The 19,866-nt window shown below is 42.4% G+C and overlaps 1 protein-coding gene across 1 annotated transcript in view; it reads left to right on the top strand.

Moving 5' to 3' along the window:
* LOC115806363 (receptor-type tyrosine-protein phosphatase mu-like) overlaps nucleotides 1–19,866 on the top strand; it is a 141,980-nt gene that overhangs the window by 11,957 nt on the left and 110,157 nt on the right. Inside the window, exons 2-3 of the mRNA XM_030767037.1 lie at nucleotides 13,029–13,303; nucleotides 19,821–19,866. The exon at nucleotides 19,821–19,866 is cut by the window's right edge and continues 33 nt beyond it. Coding sequence (XP_030622897.1) covers nucleotides 13,040–13,303; nucleotides 19,821–19,866 — 310 coding nt within the window. The 5' untranslated portion in view covers nucleotides 13,029–13,039. The remainder of the gene's footprint in view (nucleotides 1–13,028; nucleotides 13,304–19,820) is intronic.

Raw genomic sequence — 19,866 nt, 5'->3', positions numbered from 1 at the left:
AAAATGTGATGAACGTAGGTCAAAGTTTGTAATAGGCTGTGCACAAAACCAGTTACACAGAAAATTGATGTTAACCACAACCAGTTTCTACAGAAATACTACAGATTTCAATGAATGACCTAAGCGGGGACAAATCATGTCAACCAAACTATACGCACACCCTCACTCTCTCTCCATAATAAACATCAACTGGTTTAAGAGAGTGAAGAAGACTTGTCTATTAATGTGACTAACCTGTATTTGAAAGAGAAAAACCTGAGGAAAAGATGGGCAAGGATATCACTGCTGGTTTTGTTCTGTGTGATTTAATCATGGTCTAAGGACAACAGGTTTGGTGAGACATTAGTTTGCCCTCAGGCAGAAAGAACAACATGATGCATGTCGTAGTTCAGGAGTAAGTTTCATGCCACTGCCAAGACTTCGCACGTCCATTAGATGATCTCCTCCAGGCAGCAGTTACAGTATAAACAAGGGCAGGGCTGCTGAGGATACTCAGGAAAAAAAAAATCCCCAGGGGGTAAGAGGAAACACGCACTACTACTATTGTGTACCAATTCAGCAATGCTCCTCCTCCACTCTCTCCCCTTGTTTTGACTAGAGCCAAGCTTCTAGTTCCTCATAGGAAGCAGATGGTAGTTTCCAGAAGCTTGGCAAAAGGCAGCGTCTGCACAATCCACGGATGCTCTTAGAAGTAAGACGAAGGACACATGGATGGTTATGGGACACCTGGACGAGGAGAAACATGTCAGAAGATTAAATATTTGAAAAAGAAAAAGGAAAAGGAAAAGAAAGAAGAAAAGGGGGAAAAAAAACTCTCAGAAAATTGCGGAGAATTGACTCATACACAAATTGCATGTGATGGGCTACTAACACACAAAAGGAAGTAAATTGCCCCTAGTTTTCTTCGTACGAGTCACAGACATGAAGAGCTACCAAATTATGATGTTCCTAATCTCGAGAACTCTTTTTTTTCCTCCAGCCAATTTTGCATCTCTGTTTAGTCTGAGAATTATGTGAACTCAGAGCGGTAATAGCTGTCATCTGTCTGTCTCTTTGCCTCGTAAAGATTTTTACATGGCTTTGTGTTTTATGTTCTTATTATGCCTAAAATTATAACGCGGTTATCTTTGTCTTATTAGGATTGAGTAGTTGTACGGCTCGATAAATGATTGGCTGAACACTCTGATCAAACCATTTGTAGTCTCAGTCATGCTTCTAAAATCACTGACACTCAAACAGTGGACTTCCAGGAGTTTTTGATCATTCTAAAAGTATCCGATGCAATGAGTGCAGCTTTGTAGTTCTGTGAATTTTTATACTGTTGTCACACACTCAGGTGATTTGTCAGTAAAAAAAAACAAGGACCATATATAAAAATAAATATACTGTATATACACACGTATACACACACACACACACACATATGCATACATACGCATATATGTGTGGAAGGGGAACTAGGACCAGATATACATCCGTGGAAGAGGATCTAGGCTAGGCCTACAACTCGAAGGAACAAGGCAATTGCTGAAACTTACATTTCTCTTCCCGTTAAAATCTGAGGGAAAAAAAAAGATTACATGGAGAGAAAAAGGAAGGAAGAGAAAAAAATCACAAAACTCAGTGGAGAGGGAGACGGGAGGGCAGTACGTCCTCATTGTCAGTTTCAGAATGCACTCTCCTTCCCTCTACACGACCACTGCAGAAAGTTTATTAGCAGACTTCTTGGTCTTCTTGGTGACATTTCTCTCTGTCTCTCTGTGTGAGAGTGTGCATGTGTGTGTACGTGTGTGTGTGTGTGAGAGAGAGAGGAAGGTGGAGGCAGGGTGGGGGTATAAAGTGGAGCCCCTTATCCTGACATCCGGAGCAGTAATGATTTGAAAGTTCGGGACCTGAAAGCAGTCAGAATAATGAATAGTATAGTCATTACGGCAAATTACAGCCGTACCCTACACTCTGTACCCCACCACGCGCACCAAACCCTATGGACTTTGATTAGTGTTGGACTCTTCACACATGTCCCCTGAGCTAAAATGAGTCGATACAGAGTGGTGATGTGAACAAGGGCTTCTTCTCCCACTGGAAGGCTCTCATCTTTGGTCACATGTATATGGACTGGCTTGGATTGTGTTTTGCTCTTAATGGAAAGAACAGTGAATTTACATTTTTGTTCCATTTGTCTGCACTTCACTATGTGTCATTAGAGGAAAAAAAAAAAGAGAGAGAGAGAAATTCAGGGCCAAATGAGCTGAGATAATCAGCTCTTGCTGAAAATGACACAGAGAGTGTTCTGGTTGATATGTTCCATGTCAAAGACAGGCTTGATCCACCACCCTGCCTCAACCTGCATGGAGAGATCGTTTAAACTGTCTACCAGGGTCATCATGTTTAAACACAATCTCAGAGAGAAAGACCTGATGTTCTTCTGTTTATTATACTGCTATTGGAGTTAGTGGGTGAGTGAGTGTGTGTGTGTGTGTGTGTGTGTGTGTACGTGAGAGAGAGAGAGAGACAAATGCAGTTCATAAACAACTGTTGCAGTAAAGAGAAGTTAATTAAGAAAGCAGGTTTTTAAAATTGTGTCACAAAAATCGTTGATACAATCCCTTATGCAAATGTAATCAAACATCTTACAATTGCTTTAGAAAGAATGCAAGAAAGTCTGCTGCTCTATAACAGAAATCCAAAATTACCCTTTAAACAGCGAAGGACCTGACGTGTTACCATGGCAAAGGAGCAGTGTGGTGTTTTCTATATTTACCTAAAGTAAGATTTAAAAACATTGAAGTCAAAATGAAAACCTATAATTGGCTGTTAATCTGATTTTGGTTTCTCAGTGTGTCTATCTGAGTAATTTTTTTTTTAATCTTTGGATTAAATAGCCTTTTTCTGGAGAGCCTTTATCAAGGTCCCATTGAGTGAGGTTTCCTGTGCTCTAAGTAGGTTTTGTGCAGGAAATGTTGTGAGATAGCATCACAGACAGATTGCGCACAATCATTGTCGTCCTCTACCTCATGCTTCCCTCCAGATCATTCCAGATTTGTGCTAAAAGCAGCCAGTGAACAGTGGCATTGTGTTGGGGAAACGGAGCTGTTCAGGGGTGCTTTACTCAGGGTGCTCTGTGTTAATTCGTCAGTCAAGGTCTCCTGCCTCATTTGCACTGCTAATGTGTTTGACAGTGAGCTCCACAGGCCTGGCATTGAATGGGAGGGAAAACGAGTGGCGTGGACAACGTGGCGACTTTTCCATGACATGCAGGCGGTTCAGGGCATAGCAAGCACATGACGCCAAGGTCTCGAATAAACCGTGCGGGTACATGGTGGGAGTGCTTGGCTTGGCATTGCCGGGGGTGACTGGACCTGAGGATGGCACTGGGACAGCTGCCTGCCCAGTTAATGCCAGCGCCACAGGTGCTCCCGTAAGCCGTGGACCTCCGCCAGGCCGGGGAACCGTCCCAGAATTCCATCAGAGCATTTCCATAAAGAGGGCTTAGAAAGCCAGCCAATCAAAGGTTCAGTGTTGCAGCTGTCTTCCAAGAATGGGCTGGGCCCTCCCCAGCGTGCCAGCTGGAACACCATTGGCTGATGCGTGTTTGAGACATGAGCTTAAGCAAATCACAGAACAGATTATTCTACTTGTTGGCAAGAATATGTTTCAGCCAATTAGAGTCTTTTGACTTTTATCAACCCAATTAAAGGCAGAAAAAAACTAAACTGGTTTATAGAAAAGTTGCTCATTATTCTGAACATACGGTTTCAAATTGCTAAGTTGCACTCAAATCCAAGAGCAATTATAATTTAAAAAAAAAAAGAGTTTTTTTTTTTTTTAATCTTTTCTACTTTCCTGCTCTCTCTGGTATCCCATGAATACTTATGAACCAAACTTTGTTTTCTTCTGAACCAAATCTCTTTCTCATGGTTTCATTTTCTGAGCATCCAGCGACAGTGTAACTTTTATTTAGCCAACACGCGGTAAAGGTCAGGAAGGAAACCTGGCCGCAAGCCTCTGACATCAAGGTTATCACACTGGCCTGAGGACGTTCCCGTCCCTGTTTTTATTTACACACCGGGGGGTGCATATCGAAAAGAGCCTATACGCAATTACCCATCAGCACCCTCAGGCAAACAGACCCCTCCCCCGGCCTACCTGGCCCCATCCTGTGCATGCATGCTGTCCCTTGATCAGCCGGTCTTAGGCAAATCCCATTTCCAATAAGCTCAACTTCAATTTACAAAGTACTTTGCATGTGAAGGTTAATCAATAAACGCAGGCAACAAGGCCCAGTTACATGAGCACTGGGCCCTGCAAGCATCCTCAGGACACTCGCCTAAATCATTAAACTGCACATCTACAAAACAGGGGAAAGCCAACAGCCATCTGATTTCCCACAAATATGTTCATTAACTGCCTTTTCCCCCCTGGGGGGAGATGAAGGGGCGACTCCAAATGTGTCTGTGTGTTTTCTCCTGGTTAGTGGAAATACGAGGTGTGTGCATTTATAATGGCAGCTGTCGAACTGGCATGGCCGAGAAGCGATCGATTCAGCCTAGTTTTACTAGAGCAATTGTAGGCCACAGATTGAAGCTGTTTTATGAGATGGACGGCCACATTACTGGTCCAGTCTTGGTTTGAAGGTCAAATGCAGTTCATGTTGAATTTCAACTGTCTGACAAAGCTGATAAGTGATTTCAGTTTGAATCTTCTTCTGCTTCTTCTTCTTCCTCTCCCATTTTTTTTAAAAGAGTTTAATTGGATTTTAGCAACACTCAGTAACCACGATCTCTCAGGAGTATGACTTCTCACTAAGTGAAGTCAAAACCCTCTGTGCTCTGCAGTCCCATAAGGTCTTTAGTATGGAGACACCTTTTCTCTCTCTCTGTCTCTCTCTCTCTCCAATGTGTGATGAACAATCTGGATTACAATACACATTTTTACATCTTTTCTCTGTCTTTTGAGAGCCATTGATCCATGTGCTAAGTGAAAACTGATGTCTCCTCCCAAGTAGAAAAATCTCATTACAGATTGCACTGGGTCGTGGGGAGGTGTTTACACGCAATAACAAGTTCGCTGGAACGAAACCAACAAGGCAGTCGCACGTTGTGACCGCCGCTGTCTTCTCAGCACCTCTTCTTTCATCTGTCTTCTTTCAGCCCAGTGGCTCTGAGAGCTGGTTTAACCCTCATCCGTCGTGTAGCCTGTTAAAATATTTAAATATTGCAGTGAGCAAGGTTTCAGCACTAACGCCTGGTGATGCGTTTTGTACATAACACCTTCTGAAAACGTGCATTGGCATGACGTCTTCAGTTAACCTGACATCAAGGCTGACATTTTGCATATTCTTGTTTACGTGAGGAGTTCTGTGGCGCTCAGTAGAGAATTAGTTCTGAGTGGAGGGGGGAGTTAGATAAGAGAGGGGAACAAAGTTTTACGGTTCTTTCTTTCTTTCTTACTTTCTTTCAGAAAATCATTGTTGCTCATTTGTAGGTGGGAAAAATAGTTTCTCATGACCTGCATTTGATTGTTTTGAAATGTGTCCGATCTGTGTTTAATTCACTGTGTGTGAGAAATGTCACAGAAGCTTAAGTCCAGATTCACAGCCGATACCTGACACATTAATAGATGGTAGAAATGGCATTTATCCGTTTTTCTGTGCATCTTTAATTTTTTCCTGAAAACAACCACACAAACCATTTAGCGTGTGGTTAGTGCAATTGGGGACCGCTACCCTTTATGGAAATGCACACGCAACAGCCCTCCAGTTGCTTTTAAAAGCCATTTTGTCTTAATTGGTCCTGAACACCACATTGTTGAGGAAAAAAAAAACATTTCCACACTGAGTGCATTATAGAGGGCATTAAAACAATTCCATTATAATATGCTTTCAAAATAGTTTGCAAATTACACAACGATGCCACAGACACATTTTACTGGATGCGTTAAGCAATGTGAGGGTGGTAGAAAAGTCACATCAGAGTGAATGAGTGTGTGTGTGTGTGTGCGTGCGTGTGTGTCTGTGTGTATAGTCTGTGTGTGTGATGTGTAGTGTGAACCAAAGCTAATGATGGTTTTTCCTGTAACGAAGTCAGGTGGGGCAGAGGTCATCTGACTCATTGCTTTTTTGGTGGGTGGGTTTTTTTTATGTCCAAAGCGAAAGTCATCACAGCCAATTTGACTGCGAGTTTTTTCTCATCAAGAAGACCCACAGGTTGTGAGGATAACAGACTAAAAAGGTTCCTGATAGGAATCTCCAACAGAGAATTGTCGTTATCCACCAACAGAAGAAGAGGAAGAGAGAATGTCTAGTTTAAGGACTGCTATCATTAGCCCTTTTGTACAAATCAGTTACTTCTGAAAGTGTAGTATTTGAAGCAGTTTTTGTAGGATCAGTTAGAGGACACTGAGTGCAGGGAGCTTACTGTGTCCATTAGTACTGTGTGTTAGCAAAGCTCATGTGATATCAGGTTGGTCTTAACCACAGACAACCTCAGAGCTTAACTCTAACATTAACCGATAAGTCATCCATATTCCTCAGTTCCTCTAAAAACTATCTTTCCCAGAGCGCACCTCATCCAGCTCATCTCAGCCTGCCACTGCTAGCATGCGCTCCACTGTCAAAAGGTTCTGTTGACACTCCATTTACACACTCTATTAGAGCAAATCAAAACAAACATCCGACATCTCCTTCAGTTCAGAATGAAATGCTTAGATGTTCACGTCCAACACCGATGAGGAGGCCAGGCGTGCTCTTACAGTCGGTGGGATCATTGTTGCGGATGGTGTTATGAAAAGACCGGTGACATGCAGATGGGCCTAATGATGGGCTGCCGGACACGGGCACACTGATCTAAAGAGTCTGGGCAGTGCCAGTATGCCATTCTGCCTATATCGCTGTCACTTCTTTGTGGCAGCCTCTCATTTTGCCATCTGATGATGAACAGGGTTTACTGTTACTATGACACCACCTAACAGCCCTTTGTGCTTTTTTTTCCCTGTTATACCCCCCAACCCCTCCCCTCCCAAGCCTGATGAAAGGGTAATATTGAGAGGGGGTTGTTGCTCCATGGACTGGCAGTGACAAACAAGTGTGGCGCTGAAGAACTGTGAGGGCACGCCCCTGTGTGACTGGTCGCATCATCAACCATGTGTACATGCTTTTTGTTAAAAACGACGTACTGAGAAGATCTGTGTGTGTGTGTGTGTGTGTGTGTGCGTGTGTGACAGAATACTTGTAGCAGACAAATCACTGCCAGATTGCTTTCTTTATTTGAAGGGTGAAAAAAAGATGGTTTTGTTAGTCTAATGAGGTACAAAAATGGCACATGCCAGGTGTGTAATGTGCAACCAATGCCAAGTCCATTATTCTCAATGCAGTCATAATTGCCTTTTTAGAAAGCAACGGGTTTTTTGCATTCCTCCTGCATGCGTTGCATGCCATTAGAGACTCTTATGACTATCAGAGGGTTCTAGAACCAGCAGAAAATATCTCCACTTCATGAAGCCCATACAGCAATGGCTGATGGCGTTATAAAATGAATGTACCACATTAACACTGACAGAAAGGCAGATTTTCATCACTTAATTGTAGTACTGTTTGGTACTCTGCTTGCCAAAAGAGTATCCTGTTCACAGGTCAAACTTCACAAGTTTTAGTTCCATTTGAAGATATATTTATTTTGTAATGGAATCATAGCTCATTCTAGAACTTTAGGCTATATGACAGGATCAAATTCCATTCTAGAACTTTATGCTATTTAAGGGTTAATGTACAATGCAGTCTGTCTGTATGTCTGTGCATCTATCTGTCTATCTATCTATCTATCTATCTATCTATCTATCTATCTATCTATCTATCTATCTATCTATCTATCTATCTATCTATATCTATCTATCTGTCTGTCTATCTGTCTATTTGCTTATGTTTCTGCTTGAAAGCCATAGAAATATAAGAGGTTTTAAGGTTTTGAAAGGCAAAGCAACTTTTCCTTCACACTGTGGACAAAATACCATTGAAAATGCAGTCACTCATTTTCTGTATTATTTTTCTTTACTGTGTTCAAGTTTTATTTGGAAAAAAAAAAAAAAAAGAATCGCTGTTCACAGCTGAAGCTCAAGTAGCCTACTTCTTGAAGCTCCCACTGCCGTCTCTGAAGGCAATGCTAGCTTTTTTGCATGGTAAGAAATTATAGCTTTTTGAAAAATTCCATATCCAAGCTGCTAAATGGTAGCTTGTCAGATAAGAACCAGTGAATATTCATTTACAGTGCAGACATATGAATAAAAAGTCACTCTCACAGTCTAACTCCAAAAAATGAATAAATAAACCACGTAAAACTGAATGCAGGACTTTAGAATTCCAGTTTGAAGTGTCAGTCTGCGGATTTGACCTTGGGTTTTTGTTATTCTCCCATATCCTCAGATATGCACACAGGACAAATGCCTATCTGAGAAGGTCAAAAAGCTGATTCAAGCCCAGTCTGGTCTCTTTCTTTCTCCCCTGGATATGAAAATAAAACAAATATCAAAGGAACGGTGAAGATAAAGGTGCCATGAAAGAAGAAAGAAATCCCTTGGAAACTGATGTGTGAGGGTTTTTTTTTCATAGTCTTTCAAGTGTAAGAGGGAGAACTGCCATCAAATGGCATTCCCTCCCTTTCTTTCCTGCTAGTAAACAGATACACACATTCTGTTGGAAGATCACGGGAAAAGCATCACTTGAAAGACGGCAGCTCTCAGACTTTTTCCCGAGCCAGATATTGAAATGAAGGATCCCACATGTTGATAAACGATGCAGTCCCTGAAAGCACATTAGAAAACAATTTATATCAAAAGCAATCTACTTAAATATTTTGTCAGCCGCTTGAAATAGCGCTGAAGTAATGAATAATGAAAGACAGATTATTTTCCCTTGTTGTTGAAGTTTTTTCTTTTCTTATTCTCATAACAAGTCTAGCAGTGAGCAATGTATTACAGTAACTAAAGAATGCCACCTCAACGCTGCTACAATACCGAATGATTTATTTGATGGTGCAACTGCTTCTTCGAAATTCTCCTCTTGGAAGACAACAAAACCACTGTCCTCAGTCTTAGCGTTTTATTCAGGACGTAGAAGGTCAGGGTCGTTGTAAATGCCTCTGTGTTCTTCCATTCTCTTCTGTCTTGTGAGAACAGAGTGAGACAGAATAGCTGAAGCCAGCCCTTCGGTGGTCATGGGAACCTCGGTTATGTTTTTGCTTGTGGTCTGCGTGCTTTTGTTTTTTTTCTCTCTCTCCCTCGTACTTTTCATCAGGCTTCTCTTACACCCACCCCTGTGTCACCATTCACAGGAGATGTGTCCTCTGTCCTGAGAAAGTGCCGGAAAAAAGGCCTAATGCTATTTAATTACCCAGAGGTCTGGTTCTGTGTCCTCTGTAATCACAGCCCACTAGAGGAGTGCATAAATCACATCAGTGGAGCAGGACAGCCCATCTCGAATGCTCCTCAACATCTGTAATGAGAAGGCAAGTTGACATGGGTATTGGAACAAGGCCCAGTCATACTCTCTGTAATTTACTCAGGTTAGCATAGGATTTCACAAAGCAGCAGGGGATACCGTAGCCATAACAGCTAGGGAAGATGAGGAAGTTATTCAGTCTGTCAGCGTATCAGCCCTCCCATCCACAGCAGGTAAGGAACTCTTGTCTTGTTAAGTGCGCCCAGCTTGCACTCCTTTTTCTTCTTTTTTTTCTTTTTTCAAATCTGTTCCGGAGACTTTCTCCTGTAGGCGAAGCCGCTTAAACAATGCCGTTATTATGGTTATGAGTGATCAAATTACGACAAGATACGCTATGCTCAAGGCTAAAGCAGGATCAACAATAACGTTGCCGGGGAAATGAATGAGATAAACCAGAGGGGAACTTAACACCTCAGCCCCTGAACTTTCCATCAAAACGGAGAAGAAAACATTGGGCAAGACGGAACGTGTCGCCTGAGGGTAGGCGCTGTTTTATTCATATGACAGACAGAGGGCTGGGGTTGATGCAGGAGCGGCCAGCGGCACTTCTTTCTCTGTGTAATTACACGGCCAACAAGCCTGAGCATGTGAGGACCAGGCACAGGGAAGAGTCAAGAAACTGTCTTCACTAACACAAAGCAGACTGTGTGGAGGAAGGGGTGTGAGTGTGTCTGGGGGGTGGTTTGGGGTGGTTTGTTTCTGTCTGCGATGACAGCTTCCATCCATATGAAGCCCCCCCCCCCATACATCTCTCCGTTCTTGTCTTAAACATGCAAACTTGCACAAAATTTAATTAGTGTAAGAAATGCCTCTTTGGGCACAGTAAGAACTCTCAGTGAAAGGGCTCTTTCTTGTTTCATGGTGGCATCAAAAAAGAAAAAAATAACCTTAACAGTCTTTTTGCATTTTATGTTGCGTCATAAAAGTCAAGACTGATTTAATTAAAAATAAACGAGCCTTATTAATTAATTTTTTTGACATAAAAATTTCTGGAGGTAATTGAGAGAGCGAGAGTTTGAGATGGGTTAAGGGACAATTTATACAGAAAGCATGAAAGCACACAAACACACACACAGTGACGAAACTCTCCAACCTTTGCTCGAACCATCTACCTTTTGAAACTGAGGCAGCGGAGCCTCAGTGATTAGAGTTTTATAAAGCTGAAATAGACTGATGAGAGCTAGTCGATAATGGCCCTTAACCCTAAAAGTGGTTTGGGTCAAGGGCCCGGCTTCGATCTGTTCCTCACTGGTTCCTGAGGAGGTTTTAAAGACTTATTGATCATTTCCCTTCCTCGTGCTGCAGCTCTGGCAGTACCCTTAATGGTAATACAAAGGGACAAATGGACCCTGGACATGGGAGAGAGCGTGTGTTTTTCCCCTAATCCTTCCTCTGTACTTGAAGTTTCCATGGTGCACCCTGCAGACTCTGAGCTTAATGGAGCAAGCACAAGACCTTGAGTCTAAAGAGCTCCTCTTAATTCTTTTTTTCTTTTCTTTCTTTCCCCTTTTCAGTGATTGGAAGGGTTCGGATTGACCTCCCTCTGCGTCCACTCTGGGCCTTGAGACATATGGTGACATATATTTGTTGTTTGTTCATAAGTAAGCCGCTGATAGCAAATAAAAAGCAATGTCTGCACATAGATCACTGTAGGCCAAGACACAGGAGTATAACTAAAGACAAGGCAGACTACTGCTAATGACATTTCATAAGGAGCCAATACACTGCCATTTGAGTAGAATATGGCAGGAGAGAGAAGATTTAGACTTAGATTTGAAGTGAGGCTTACTATACCTATGCAGGTCAGCATTGTGCCCTGTCAGACAACGTAACCCATTTCAGATCTTCATCTGTCACTCCGCTGATGACGCTATTTATTAGTTGTTTATAGAGTCTTAGATTACACCTGTGACTGTACCTGCAGCTGTGTGATTGGTACATGAATATATTTCCCCTGAAAGGCATACACTGAGTGTATGTGTGTGTGCGTGTGTGTGTGTGTAAATACTGTAATTGTCACAGCGGTTGTTTGTGGTTGTGTTTTTTTGTGGTGACAGACTAATCTGGCATTTGCATGGTCAACTTAAATAAACAGGTTTCTAATCCTTCTCCAATATCAGACGAAATGCTGTCAAGGAGATGAATGTGTTGTGTTTGTTTGTGTGTTCTCCTGTAAAGAGTTTGGTTTTCACATCCATTTCAGAGCTCTTGCCTCTGAGCAGAATGCACAGTAATGCAAGTTAGAACAACTGCCAGGGCTTCCTATTGTCCCATGTCAGAACAGAATGTGTGCCAAGCTGTACTGCTCCCAACATGGTACTTTAAACGTGTGGAAATGACTGTCCAATGAGTTCACACTTTCTTCCTTTTCAGAGCTGTGTCAACACACTGAGCCAAAGTCAATAGCCAGGTTTTTAAGACGTGAAGCCTGCCATTAGTGTTCAGAGCTGAGGTTACTCATTAGCCATTCTCAGACACATTTCCGCTTTTTAACTTTTTTTCTCTCATTCTCATCATCCTCTTTTTCCATTCAGTGTTAGTCCAGCAAACAGTTCACTCATTAGGCTTGTCATAGAGCGTGGCTTTGCATCCGTTATTTACACTAGATAACCTCTCGCACTATACACGCCTCCTCTCTTCTATCTTTCATTTCCAAATGAAGTGAGACAGGAACAGTGTTGATGGTGAGCCATGGCTGTAAGTTGAATCAGACTTTTGTTCGTCAGTGAGACAGCTGTAATCAGACCTCACATAGGTACAACATACGGAAATGAATCTAGAGCAGGCACGATCATCTACCTATGGTCAGAGGAAATGATGGCTGTTTCCTGAGACCTTGGTCTTTCGGCATGGTGGGCTTTTTCAGAGCACAGAACAATACACACAGTGTGTGTGTGTGTACGTGTGAGTGTGTGCGTGTGCGTGTGTGTGTGTGTGTTTGTGCGGGCAGCCCTGGAGTTCCTTTTCCTGTACACACAGCTGGACAGGTTTTCCTCTGTACACGAGGAACCTTCACACGTTGCCGACAGCATCAGCGACAGGCCATCAGCACGCTTTCACAATATCTGTTTGCAAATCCTCTTTGTGCAGAACTGACCAAACCCGTACGATGTGTCTGATCTTGTGTCATCGTGACATTGACTGGTATTTTTGATATAAAGTACATGGTGATGAGTCGCCATGATCCAGGACAGGACAGTGGCACTTGTACATTGTGTACAGAAGTACACAATGCATGGAAAGATGATAAGTCTGTAATAATAACTAAGCCTTTAATAATGAGAAGTCTTTCATGTTAATAATGTTTCTATCCTGAACATGGCCTTTACAATGTTCCTATGGCCTTTCTGAGAATGTTTTTATTTTTTAGAAACTTTTTCCATAGCAGCTCATCATCATTATTATCGTCAACTCACCAAGAGATGGGAACAAGGGGATTTCTTAATTAGGATAGAAATGAGGGTTTTAATATCTTGTCCACCTGTTTTTCATATGTCTGGGAGACACAGGACTCAATGGCTTTTGTCTTCCGCTGCAGGCTCAGCTTTCATGATGGTCAACACTTCTGGAAGGTTCTCTGGTCAGAGGGCCCAATTGTACATGCCACAGCTGAAGGAAAATGACACACACTGTGTCATATTCCAGTACTACAGCGCTAGTCGGGAAGGATCCGTCCCAGGCCAACTCAACATCTACATCAAAGAGAACAACAGCCCCCTGGGCCTCCCCGTGTGGAACTCGTCCGGACCGGCTTTCCAGACCTGGCGGCACGTGGAGCTGGCTGTCAGTACCTTCTGGCCCAACTTCTACCAGGTGAGAGGAGGGGGGAGTCTCGGACACGCACCGGAAAAACGTGAAATTTACTTTGCGTTTTAGCAGTAAATGAATGTTTTTATTATTTCATGGCATTCTACTGTGGTCAACACTGCACCCTGGGAAATTCTGTGGTGGTGGGGGATTTGTTTACAGTCAATTGCTGGAAAGTTTGTGTGGGTGCAAGTGAAAAATAAAAAGTAAAATGAGTAAAATTCCATTTGTTAAATAGTAGAAGCCTAAAGGGACTTGCTTAATATAGACAATTTGCATTTACTTAGGTCAGATTTATGCAACAATAAAGCAAAATCCTAAAAAAAAGAAAGAAAAAAAGCTAACCTTAAATTAACCAAGGTTTGCAATACAAGGATATTAAATAATAGTTCAAGTTCAAATAAACTTGAACTTGAACTTAAATAACAGCATGCCTACGGAGTACTATATCACTATGAATATAATTAGAGCGAGAAGCCTTCAATTAAAAGTCAGACAAATTTATTCACCAAAGTAATATGGAAAAAATGGAATTGTTATATATTAAGCCAAACAGTGGACATGACTATGGATCCAGCTCTGTTGTTGTGTTGATTTCACTCTCTGTTGCATTTTTGCTTTTGGTTGCTTTATTGGTGGACAGCTGCTAAGGCTCTTGGGTAAATTATGATGATGTACCCACTGTTATCATGTGTGTGTGTGTGTGTGTGTGTGTATGTCTGTGTATGTGTTCGTATCGTGTCCCTAATCGTGACTTGCCTGAATGTTTCTCATTAAAATATCATTTCTCTATGTGTCTGCCAGATGTGCTAGTCCCATGACTAATCAAGCACACTTCAAAGACAACAGCAAGCTATTTCTTATGAAACTCTCTCCAAATCTTTCACTTAAACTCTTGCCTCATTGTTTTACAGCGGTAGGATGACCGTTGTTAGCCTTGCAACTGACTCGGGGTGGGACTTCATTCATTCCAGATTTTATTCTACAGTTTATGTAACTGTTACAGGAGGCTGTGCAGTGGGACGCTGTAAATTTGACATTTTCTTTTCAGAAATTACAATTTGCATGACAATCAACATTGAATTTGCATACGCGACCGTGAAAAAAAAAACACACGGTAAATTGAACCGTAATGAACTATAAATAGTTTACCGCGGCACTTGCAGTAAATTCGCTGTGAAGTACACCTTACAGAAGTTTCCTGTGTAATGTAGCTAATGTAGGTAAAATAAAGCCAATTGGCCAGTTCTCAGTCCCCACGGAGTGAGAACTTAGCCTGCTGGGCTTTGTTTGACATTTTTCATGAGTGTTTGTTGAATGTTGAAGCCATTTTTGCTGCCAGGCATGAGAAGGACAAACAAATCGTGCTGTAGGAACATGATTCAGAGTACATGTACCCGTCACATTTATCAGTATATTGGTGTCATACATTTTTCTTAACAATAACGATTTTTGTGGTGACATGTTAATGGGTTAAGTCTGTTTACCTAGAGCAAAGTTAATGAAAAAAAAAATAGAGATCTCAGAACTCTTTTCTGTTTTGAATTTCTGCATCTCAGTGCCAGTGTATTTTTTAGACTGAGGGAAAAGGCTCCTTTGTCATAAGAAACAGCAGTGAACAACACTGAATAATTCCACTTTCCCAAACACTCATTCACACTCAACACCAGGCAACCTCATTGGCTGTGAGGGCCGATTTGACACCTGCCACTTTGGAACAGCGCTTGGTTCTTGATCTTTGCGGGGACGCCGTCTTAATTGCCGGAGAGAGGCCCAATTATGTTTGGGCTAAAAACGACTCCCCAGTCACCCTGCAAAATCATTCTGCTTTTGCGCCTTTGGGCCAGAATTGAAAGGAAGGAAGGAGAGAGAGAAATAAGTGTCTGGCATTCAGCTTTGCTCTGTGTGCATATTTAGTGCCTGGAAAATAATTGTACAAAAAAAAAAGAAGCAAGGGCACTTTTTTTGGGCATGAAAAAAGACTCTTTAATGGTCTCTGTTGGAGATGTACATGCAAGTGAAAAAGCCAAAAATAATGGGGAGGGCAAAGGACAAAAATGGCAAACACAGCTGGACGAATAAAAATGAAGTTGGATGGTATGACTTCAGTGCGCCGTTCTGCTGGTTTTTAAGAGAAAACTACTTTGCCCAGTCAGGCCCCGTATTAACATCTGACTGAGAAGGTTCCCCTTGCAGAGTCAGAGGTGATGGTCACATCCTTTATTTATTCCTTCCATTAATGGAAAAGCATTACCTTCAGAAGTCACCTAGTCAGGCGTATTGAACGTCAAGCTACAGGTGACAGAAGTGATTGAAGGCTAAGGTAAAGGAGTGTCTTTTTTATAACTTGTCATAGAAAGTTCTTTTAAAAAAAAAATCATACACTCAAATGAAAAAAGGCATGTCTAGAGGTCATAGTCCTTCGAGGTCATGACCTCGGCTGTACTGTTTACCTGCTGCCCATGAACCACTGGCAGTGGTCCGAGACAAAGGAAGTGGACCCTAGTCATAACCTTTACCCTCCTGCCCTTTTTTTACGCCAAATAAGGTTCTGCTCATTGTTGAGGATGTCCCTTGGAACGAAGAGCGACTTTCTCGACCGAACTCTTCTCCTGCAAAGGGTTCCATTGGTTAGACACATTTGTCAGAGGGTCCAGAGAGAGTACAGATAAAGGATGATAAATACGCTTCCAACTCCTGGGAGAAATAAGAGCCATCTGTCGTGAGGCTGGCTGTATGACGGGGGAGCTTTCTCCTCCTCTTTCTCCCTCTCTCCATCCGCCAAACACTGTACTGGGTATAATTGGCGAAGAGTGCGGTTCTGACTTCTTAATACTTGCTGAGATTAACAATGGAATCCACAATCCCTCCTCGCTATAGCCAATTAGTGATGGAGAGACAATTACAGGTTTCTGTAATTGCACTGTATCTTAAGGGTTTGTCAAAAAGAAATCACCTGGTACTCAGAAATTACTTTGTCTTTTATTTTGTAATTACAGAGAGAGGGAGAGAGAGAGAGAGAGAGAGAGAGAGCGAGAGAGAGAGAGAATGTATGTGTGTGTGTGTGTGTGTGTGTGTGTGTGTCCCTCTTTCTCCCTCACTCTTTTCTTTGAGTAGACAATGAGTATATCACCAGCTGTAATTGCATTGGCAGCTGGGTCGCTTCTCAAAACTTTTAATTGATAATAGTATGCCATTTGAATATGGTAATTTTTCCGGCCTGCTGAACTTTGCTCTTCGGTGACATTCTGTGCTGTTTTGTCGTCCTGCTCTGTTATTGTGTTTCCGTTTATAGAGTGAGAGGCCACTTAACCAGAGCAGAATCAACGCTTAATGAACGGGGTGGGTAGGAGCTGAGGGACCGTAGTCTACACAGTCCTTATAAACGTGTCATCATGTGTATAATAAACTCACTCTCATGAAGAAAAGCTCTGGCTTATCCTTCGTCTCTCCGACACTGTTTTAACAAAGTGTGAGTGTTTCACTCTTAGATGCTGTTAATGATAGACCGCGCGGATGGTGTTTGGTTGACTGAAGTTGCCCACATTCACGTGGGACTGAATGGAGCCAAATAAGATTCACCAGCACAAAGGACTTAATAATAATTTTATTTAAATGATTTATTTATTTATTTTCCGAAGGTCCGTAGCTCATTCAGAGGTTTTACCTTTTCTGTCTGTCATGGAACGGCCAATTACGCACACGCTCAGGAGCTGAAACAGCCCCAGGGGAAGAGGGGAGGGGGAGTGTCAAATACTCCTCTCATGCATCTGTTCAAACGTTTGGGAAAAAAAAAAAAAAACTTTGACAATGTTGCATCAGCTTACTCACTGACGTGTGACAGTAATCCTCAACTGTAATCAGGACCCATGAACGCTAAAGATGAGGAGGATGCTTTTGTGATTAGAACTTGTGCCCACGCCTCCTTCCGTGACTTGTACCATTCCGATGAAGCATGATAAATGAACTGAACAGGCTACTCAGTCACATCTTCAGTGGTTTAGTCACTAAACATGATGAAATTAAGGAGTAAATTACTATGTGCCGAGCAGTTTGAGGTGTTAGCAGAAGCTAAAGAGATTTTCTGCTGTACTGTGAGATGACAAACATTCATGTTCTTAAGCTCAGTCTGAAGAGATCTCACATAACAGCTGGCTTTTCACGTCCTGTCATCTAACCCGTCACCGAGCCTCAGTCAGTGGCCGCAACATCTCACAATCACTGCTCCAAAGGAAGGAAAAAAAATCAATGAAAACACATTCGATTGGTCTAGAAATACCCTCTCACACCCAGGTCCTGACAGTTCATCTTGCCTGACTTACTGGGTCAGATCTAGGAGACACTTGGAGCAGCATGTCCTGGTCTTCCTAGAGAATGTGGGTAAGTTATCCTGGACTGAAAACAGAATAGTTTTAGTCATTGGTGATCACTTCTGAGTGTGACTCTCTGAATGACATGTACAGCCAATATCATCTGGTCAGGTTAGGATGGTCTCACTTCACTGTTCTCATATTAGATTAGAGGTCGAATGAGTGTGGCAAGAACATGAAGTCCGGGAGGTTGTGAAAGTATGCATTGCTATCTTACTGTTTTCCAAAAAACACGCAGAGCACCGTAGCTTTACCGCGTCACATTTTGGGGTTTACAGTTTTATCTCATCGTCTGAGCACGAGGAATGTTGATGACGCCGTTGGACTCCAGAGCCATGTCCTGATTTGACTGAAACACCAAGCTAAATAAGAAACAGGGCATATATTTATATTTTAAATTTATTTAAGGAAGGTTTTGTTTTGGTTTTGGGCCGTACATTGACGAAACACAATGTGTTATCGGTGGCCTTGTTTTGTGTTCCATAACCCTAAACAGATATTACGATATGGATATGGGTACACCTCATTCTCTTTCTTCTGCTCCATCTTATTTTTCATCAGCATTCCACCAGGATGTTGGTAATCCCCTAAAAACCACCAGACCATCCTCTCCCACTCCCTTTTCCTGTCTTCATGAAGTTAATGACCAAGGAGTCATATAAATATGAGGAAAAGTTTGGAAAAGAGGAACAAACAGGTGCTTGTGAGTCAGTGTGTGTGTGTTTGGTGAGAGTAGAAAAAGAGGCATATGTGAGTCAAATGTGTGTATAATGGGTGGGTGGGTGAGGGTATTAGTTAATGTGTGTGTGTGTGTGTGTGCGTGCGGAGATGTGTGTGTTAGGTGAGGAGGACACAGCGTTGTGTGTGTGTGTGTGTGTGTGTGTGTGTGTGTGTGTGTTGTTATGAGACAGATAGACATAAACATGAGTCAGCGTGTGATTGTGTGTGTGTGTGTGTGTGTGTGTGTGTTTTGTTATGAGACAGATTGAGGCAAATGTGAGTCAGCATGTGAGTATGTGTGTGTGTGTGTGTTTTGTTAAGAGAGAGAAAGAGGTAAACGTGAGTCAGTGCATGTGTGTGTGTGTGTGTGTGTGTGTGTGTGTGTGTGTTTGGTGAGAACGCAGGAGGGTGGTAAGATCAGGGGACAGAGGAGTGCTGCCTATGTGCTTCCTGCCTGCACCAGTGCTGATGTAAACCAAGCCGATGGCCAGGGGCCAAAAATGCGAGTGTGCAGGAAAAGGCGCCCCGGAGTGATTTTAACCAGTTGTTTCCTGTGTGATAAAAAGCCGTGGAATGCCGTTCTCTCTCGCTCTCTCTGATGTGCCACTGAGGTCAGTCTGCAAGAACCGCTATCACAGCCCTCTCTGTCTGTGAGAGTGTCTGAGTCTGTGGAACGGTGGCACACAGGTGCAGCTGCTAAAAAACAAAACCAAAAAAAAAAACCCAGAAAAAAAATCAACCTTTTTTGTCATGGAAATGTAGCTCCACCCTGTTGCCTGCTCTGGAGGTCTACTCACAATAGCAAAGCTCATGTGTATAAAACAGGAAACATTACTGCACCGTACGGTTATTTGAGGAACATCTTTGTGTCTCTGGATAAGACAACTTAGCAGAGCTTCAACATCAAATTTTATTCTGAACCATGTAGTGTGTTTTCCTCAGGAAATGGTAATTCTGCTAAAGGTCGAATGCACGTTTTATCAGTCACAGTGTTAAAATGTACAAAACCACAGTAATTCTTCTGATAATGTGGTAAATATAGTTTGACTTTTTTTCCCCCTCTGGGTCTGAAACTGTGGATTTGTGAATGAGCTCCTGACAGAGTTTGCTCTACAGAAAGTCTTGTTCGAAGTCTTGGATCCTCAGTCTTCCTGTGTGAATGTGAGCTTTGGAAGAGAGGGGCCCCTTAAACTTTACCATCTGTTGGCTTCACTGCTCACTCCAAACCCTCTCCCAAGAGAACCTCACTGAAGGTTCAACACTGGGCATCCACAGATTTTCCTTTGTTTGTATTTGTGCCAGTTTCACATTACTTAGCCCCCCCTCTCTCTCTCTCCTTCTCCTCTCTCTCCCTCTCTCTCTCTCTCTTTCCTTCTCCTCTCTCTCCCTCTCTCTCTCTCTCTCTCTCTTTCTCACTCTCCTTCTCTTTGTAGCTCGTGTTTGAGGTAGTGACTACTGGACAACGTGGACTGTTAGCCA

Source organism: Chanos chanos, chromosome 3 (genome assembly GCF_902362185.1).
Source record: "Chanos chanos chromosome 3, fChaCha1.1, whole genome shotgun sequence".
Lineage (NCBI taxonomy): Eukaryota > Metazoa > Chordata > Actinopteri > Gonorynchiformes > Chanidae > Chanos > Chanos chanos.
Note: the sequence above shows the minus strand (reverse complement) of the source record. Positions and strands in the feature narration are given on the sequence as shown.